Source organism: Mastomys coucha, unplaced genomic scaffold, assembly GCF_008632895.1.
Source record: "Mastomys coucha isolate ucsf_1 unplaced genomic scaffold, UCSF_Mcou_1 pScaffold20, whole genome shotgun sequence".
In the NCBI taxonomy this organism is placed as follows: domain Eukaryota; kingdom Metazoa; phylum Chordata; class Mammalia; order Rodentia; family Muridae; genus Mastomys; species Mastomys coucha.
Genome location: NW_022196903.1, coordinates 114427426 through 114434216, shown reverse-complemented (window position 1 = coordinate 114434216; position 6791 = coordinate 114427426). Strand labels below are relative to the sequence as shown.

General features: G+C 47.8%; 1 protein-coding gene across 1 annotated transcript in view; it reads right to left on the bottom strand.

The window, feature by feature from the left end:
* Positions 1-2731: 2731 nt before the first annotated feature.
* Tuba8 (tubulin alpha 8) overlaps positions 2732-6791 on the bottom strand; it is a 15809-nt gene continuing 11749 nt past the window's right edge. The window contains exons 4-5 of the mRNA XM_031383276.1: positions 5373-6053; positions 2732-3044 (exon numbers count right to left, since the gene is read on the bottom strand). Of these exons, the coding sequence (XP_031239136.1) occupies positions 2751-3044; positions 5373-6053 (975 nt within the window). The 3' untranslated portion in view covers positions 2732-2750. The remainder of the gene's footprint in view (positions 3045-5372; positions 6054-6791) is intronic.

Genomic DNA, 6791 nt, shown 5'->3' with positions numbered 1-6791 from the left:
AAGAAAAGAAGAAGAAGAAGAAGAAGAAGGAGGAGGAGGAGGAGGAGGAGGAGGAGGAGGAGGAGGAGCAAGAGAGCACCTTAATCTAATTTCTTGCTTGTTTCTTCTTTGTGCACAAGTACTAATAAACCACAACCAACCCCCATCTCTTAGGGCCCTAGCATTTACATACCTTCTGAAAAGTTCCCAGAATTCCAAATGTTATACACAATAGAGGTTGACAAAGCCCTGCCTCTGCTAGAGCATGAGGCAAATCACAGTCAGCTGCTGTAAAGCAGCCCTGTATCCCCACACCTAGGTTTAAAACAAAAACGTATTCTTACAATAGTTCTGTGATTTTTAAAGAAGCCAAAATTCCAGAATCCTTCCCACAAGAAACCTTCTGGAAACAGACCTGACGAGGTATGCTTTGGACGCACAAGGATCCATAATCTAACAGGCTCAACCCTGGAGGTCTCACGCGAAACGAAATAACAGCCTTCCAATTGCTCCTCCCATCCTCTCCTTGGCAAACAGCAGACTCATTTCTCCTGTGGGCTATTTCATGAGGAACACGAGACAGGAACAGTGGAGAGGGGCCTGGTGTTGGGACCCATCTGAACTCCACCTTGCTGTCTCTAGCAGTCACCTCTCCATACTTGCGTCCATATAGAATGACCCAAAACTCCACCTTGAGATTGTTGAGGACGCAGAAGAAAGGATAGATAAAAGATTAGGTACTGTGGAAGCTTTCCTCCAGCCTTCAAGTGCTTCCGCTGCACTTAGGAGATATCTAAGCATCCATGGTGTTTATTCCTCGGAGGCCAGATAAACTCCAGCGCCCGCCTGATTTCTCACCCTCCTAAGCAAATGCCTCTCTTGCAGTCAGAACACACACGTGCCTCCTTCTGTTTTCATTTTGCTGTTCCCCATGGCCAGTGTCCCTGGACTCATGTGTCCTGGGCTCCATCTGTCCACAGTGACACTCCAGACACTGTCGTTGCTTTTCAGCATCTCTAAACACCATCTAAAGTGACCTTACTATTTTTAAAATGCATTTAGGAAGGAGAAAATTGCCATGTTTCCAACTCTCTGGGTCCGAGAATAGACTGCAGGCACCATTCATTTCACTTTCTTTTTCTATGGTTTCCTTTTCCCATAGAAGAGTGAGTTCCGGCATCCTCAGATGAGGAAACAGGTACAACTGCTGCTCTGTGTGTCTCTCCAAGTACAGTGGTAGAGAACGAACCCAGGGTTTCACAGACACTCAGCACTTGCTCACCACAGAACTACACCCCAGGTCCTCGCATAACTTTTATTACAGTATTTTGTCTTAATTGTTCCATTCTGTTGATGGTGATTGTTAATCTCTCTGTGCTGGTATATAAATTATACTTCACAATGCGTGTAAGTATGGAAAAACACTAACAGACATACATAGGTACAGGGTCAGTGTTGTACCAAAGCCGGGGGCCTGCTGCTGCAGCCCATGTCTCTCTTTCTCCCTGGTGCCTACCTGTTGTTGCACAGCATGTTAGTTAAAAAGGAGGCAATGTATAAATGTTATTTTATTGTAGGAAGGAGAAAATAGGCTGGTTGAGTAGAGAGAATGAAAGGAGAGAGAGAAAGGAGAGAGAACAAGAAGGCAAGAGAAGAGAACAAAGAACAGGAAAGAGTAAGGAAGAGAAAGAGAGGGAGAGAGGGAGAGGGGGAAGAGCAAGAGAGAGGGGAAGAGTAAGAGAGCAAGAGGGCAAGAGAGAGTGAGGGAGAGTAAGAGAGAGAGGAGGGGGCAAACCACCCCTTTTATTGTATGGGGCGTGGCATGCCTGTCTGTGGTCAGATGACTGGGGATAGGGTCCAGCTAGAATGCTGGGAGCTTGGGGCATTGTCTGCCTGATAGCACACATCTCCTGCAGGGGCAGCTGTGAGGGGTTTGGGCTGAAATCTGAGCCATCGTCTCAGGAGCTATCAGCGAAGACCTATCATCCCTTGGGAACAAATTTACTCTGCTCAGTGGGTGCTCCGGGGTTCTAAGATGGCAGCTCTACTGTTCTGACCCAGGCTGTCAGAACAGCCTACTGCTCCACAGGTCAGGATGCTTGGTGGTTGTCAACATCTAGTGAGGGTCTTGGGGCATACCCCTGAGGGGGAAAGGGATGGAGATACTCAAGCTCTTGATGAACGGTTGTGATTGATCTGGATGAGGTCAGGGCTGTGCTACAGATCCATCACACAAGCGTCCGTCCGTCCGTCCGTCTGTCCGTCCGTCCGTTCGCCCATCCGTCCCCTCTCTGCAGCATCTGCCCAGACTGAGCTTTCGCTGGTGTGTTCCCATTCTTCCACCAGCAGGCTCTGTCTTAGGGCTACCCAGTCTTAGGCTACCCAGTCTAACCTAGAATTAAGATTCCTAACACTGTATTTATGACCTGCCCACTTTCATTCTTCAGTAATGAAATATTCTATTCCAGGGGGAATTCCCTGCGTGCTCAGTACTTTTGTGGCTGGTCACATTGCCTGGGGGCTGGAGTCAGGGGCCTTTCTATGTAGGACAGGAAGGATGCTGGGGCTGAGAGACCTGCCTGTCACTTTCTCTTCCTGTGGTTTCCTTTTCCTCCACAGAAGAGTGAGCACAGCATTCTAAGAAGAGAAAACAGGAGAAAGTAGGCACATCTGCAGCTGTGTGTCTGAGTACAGTGCTAGGAAGGGATCCCAGCATGCTCTGAGTGGAACCAACACAAAGAAAGAGACATAGTCATGGGGCAAGTGTATATTTAAAATTCCTCCCCCTCATTCTCTTCTTCAAACGAATCAGTCCCCACTTCTTCATAATCCTTCTCCAGGGCAGCCAGGTCCTCCCTGGCCTCAGAAAATTCTCCTTCTTCCATTCCCTCTCCAACATACCAATGTACAAAGGCCCGCTTGGCATACATGAGGTCAAACTTATGGTCAAGGCGAGCCCAGGCCTCTGCGATTGCTGTGGTGTTGCTCAGCATGCAAACGGCTCGCTGGACTTTGGCCAGGTCCCCTCCTGGCACGACAGTAGGTGGCTGGTAGTTGATGCCCACCTGCGGAAGAAAGAAGACAGGCCACAGAATGACACTCGAGTCCGCCAAAGACAACATCAGGACATCTGTTGGTAACACGCTATGGTAGCAAGACCTGGGCATGGGGTGGGGGCTGCAAGATGGAGCTGGCGAATGAACAAGGAAGTTGGGAATGTGGGAAGATCTAAAGGATGCTGCCATAGAGGTGTGGGGGTGGGGGAGAAGAGGAGGAGAGGGAGGAAGGGGATAAAAGTGAAAGGGAAGGGGCATGGTGGTGTGAGCCTGTCATGTCAGTGCCATGAATCTGAGGCAGGAGCATCACAAGGGCTTAGAAACAAACGGCTGGAGGAGAAATAAAGGACAGGCTAGTAAACAGAGGAAATGATAGTGGAAATTATCAAGTTGGCAGTCGCAGTGAATGAAGCTGTGCCATGAAAGGGGGTTTCCCACGTGTTTTTCTCAAGGGCAGGGAGCAGGAAATGCCTTCCCTGTTAGAGGCAGATCAGTTTCTAGAACTTGCATTACTTTTTTTTTTTTTTAGATTTATTTATTTATTACATGTAAGTACACTTTAGCTGTTTTCAGACACACCAGAAGAGGGCATCAGATCTCATTACACATGGTTGTGAGCCACCATGTGGTTGCTGGGATTTGGACTCAGGACCTTCAGAAGAGCAGTCGGTGCTTTTACAAGTTAAGCCATCTCTCCAGCCCCTAGAACTTGCATTATTATCACCAAGCATATTGCTTTCTAGACGCTTATCTGATGCCCCTCTTGGTCTTTTTGCAATAATTTTAGGGAAGTCTCTCTGCCCGGGTGAAGGGCTGCTGAAGAGGTCGCAGGGAGAATCCAGAGCAGTAAATTACAAAGGTCCTTAGTGATGGTGTTACTGCTGGATAGACCAGGTCTCTAGTAAACAGTGTTCTTAGAAAAAAAGCAGAAACACCAACCACAGAAGTCAAAGGTTACATGGAAGCAAGCCAACCTCAAGATCTGCAGCACACTGGGGGATGGGGAGAGAGGCTTCCCGTGGGGCTCCAGCCCTAGAAATCTCCCCATGAAAGCCCCAAACCAAAGCCCGACCAAGAATTGTAGGAAACTGGACGGCCTCTGTAGGACACAAGGAATCAAGATATTGCACAAAGTTAACATATATCCCTGGCCAATAGTGTGCTTAAACTGCCAGCCTCTTAGATTCATTGCTTTAAAACTTGTTCCCAGCTACTGTTGACTGTAAGGCACGCGGCTGAGAAACAAGCAGCAGGCCACGAATATGAAAGAAATATCGTTTGCCATGCCGTGCGTGTATTTTGCTGGTGTGGCTCTGGCCAGCATAGGGCTCTCTTCCCATCCATAGTGACATCAAAGACCTGAGTCAAGTTGGGGACAAATACCTCTGGGGAGAATGTCAACAGGTGAAGCTTAGCAATATGGATCCTGCTGGCTGGCGCCTTCCTGAAAAGCAACTACCAACTAACTCGTCTTTTCAGAGGGGATCTCAGAGCAAGTTTACAATAGAGGAGAGGGCATCCTCTCTGTTTGTTCATCACCCCACTCTCCCCACAGGTCTCTCGGTTTTTCTTCTTCCTCATCAGCTTATATTGATATTTCAATTAAAAAAAATGAATTCTAATGTTCAGACAACCTTGGCTGCTTTGGCAAGAATGGCCAAACTGCCACAGAAGCATAGAGAGCATCTAGGAAGGAAAAGTCGGTGTGCGAGTCACAGGGAGAGGAGTGGTGAGCAGGAAGCTGTGTCCCCTTGCTCTGCAGGAGCAGCACAGCTGATGGGAGGGGAGAAAGGCAGGACTTCACAACTACCAGGACTCAGTCACAGAAAGACTAGAAACCCCCTTCGTATTACTCTAAGCAGAATAAGACGTACAAGGCAAATAGTTAACTTTTATCATATATTGGGAATATGCATCTTCTGTTCAAAGAAAGAATTATGCCTCTCTAGCAATTTGAATCACGTGGTTGGCTCTAATGTTTAAAATGTACCTAGAAGTGTAAAATATCCATTGAACTTTCTTTTAGGCAAATTAAAATGAATTGCAAGTCCTCAAGGCATTGAGATTCAAGTCCCCCACTTAAAAAAAAAAATCAAGGATAGTTAACTAATCATAAATAGCAGCAAAGTCTATCCTTTCTAAAGTGGCTTAAGCAGACCACCCTTCAACAGCTGAACAGTCAGTCAAAGCTGAATGAAATCATTGTTGGATTTGCTTTAAGTCATCTTCCTGCATTATCATGAAAAGCCAGAAGCTCCCAAGATTCCTTCTCTCCAATCCCCACTAATCTCCTCTGCATCCCCAGAACACTCTCAACCCCAAGTCATCAGCTCTCACCTTGAAGCCTGTGGGACACCAATCAACAAACTGAATAGTTCTCTTGGTCTTGATGGCAGCAATGGCGACATTCACGTCCTTGGGTACCACATCACCACGGTACAACATGCAGCAGGCCATGTATTTGCCATGACGTGGGTCACACTTCACCATCTGGCTGTTGGGCTCGAAGCAAGAGCTAGTTATCTCTGCCACCGACAGCTGCTCGTGGTAGGCTTTCTCAGCAGAAATGATGGGGGCGTAAGTGACCAGCGGGAAGTGGATTCGGGGGTATGGTACCAGGTTGGTCTGGAACTCCGTGAGGTCCACATTGAGGGCTCCATCAAAACGGAGAGAGGCAGTGATCGAGGACACAATCTGGCTGATGAGGCGGTTGAGGTTGGTGTAGGTGGGGCGCTCAATATCCAGGTTCCTGCGGCAGATGTCGTAGATGGCTTCGTTATCCACCATGAAAGCACAGTCGGAGTGCTCCAGGGTGGTGTGTGTGGTCAGGATGGAGTTGTAAGGCTCCACCACTGCTGTGGAGACCTGGGGGGCTGGATAGATGGCAAATTCCAGCTTGGACTTCTTGCCATAGTCAAGGGAAAGGCGTTCCATCAGCAGAGAAGTGAAGCCAGAGCCTGTGCCCCCACCAAAACTGTGGAAGATCAGGAAGCCCTGCAAGCCGGAGCAGGCATCAGTCTGGAGAGAGAGCCGGAAGGAAGGAGAAATTAGGGAGAGTCCTGGACACTGCACACGCGCGCGCGCGCGCGCGCACACACACACACACACACACACACACACACCCCAAATGGAGAAAAATCCAGACAACCTCCCACCCACTGTCTGCCATAATCCCATCTTAGTATTTTTATGTCAGAGAAATTGTAATAGCCTATAGGGAATAAAACACACACACACACACACACACACACACACACACACACACACACACACACACACACACACGTCTTCGTGCACGCACGAAGTTGTTTTGATCTTAGGAGAAGTGGTTAATGGCCAAACTGACAAAGCACACATGCATATGTACGTAAGGCTTGGCCTCCAAGCTGGTGGAACCAGGAGTAGGAAGTCAGAGTTGCTGTGCAGTGACCTTGTCTTCTGAGAGCTCAAACCCTGCAGCTGCCCTGCCCTTGTCATATGATTTTATGGGCATGGATGTCAACCTGCACATCTCAACCTTGGAAAGGGCTCAGGGTATCAATCTTAGAAATGTAAATGGAGGTCTGGAGGGATGGCTCAGCGGGTTGAGAGTGCTGATTGCTCTTCTAGAGGTCCTGAATTCTAATCCCAGCAACCACATGGTGGCTCACAATCATCTGTAATGAAATTGGATGCCCTTTTCTGGTGTGTCTGAATATAGCTACAGTGCATATATATATATATATATATATATATATATATATATATATATATATA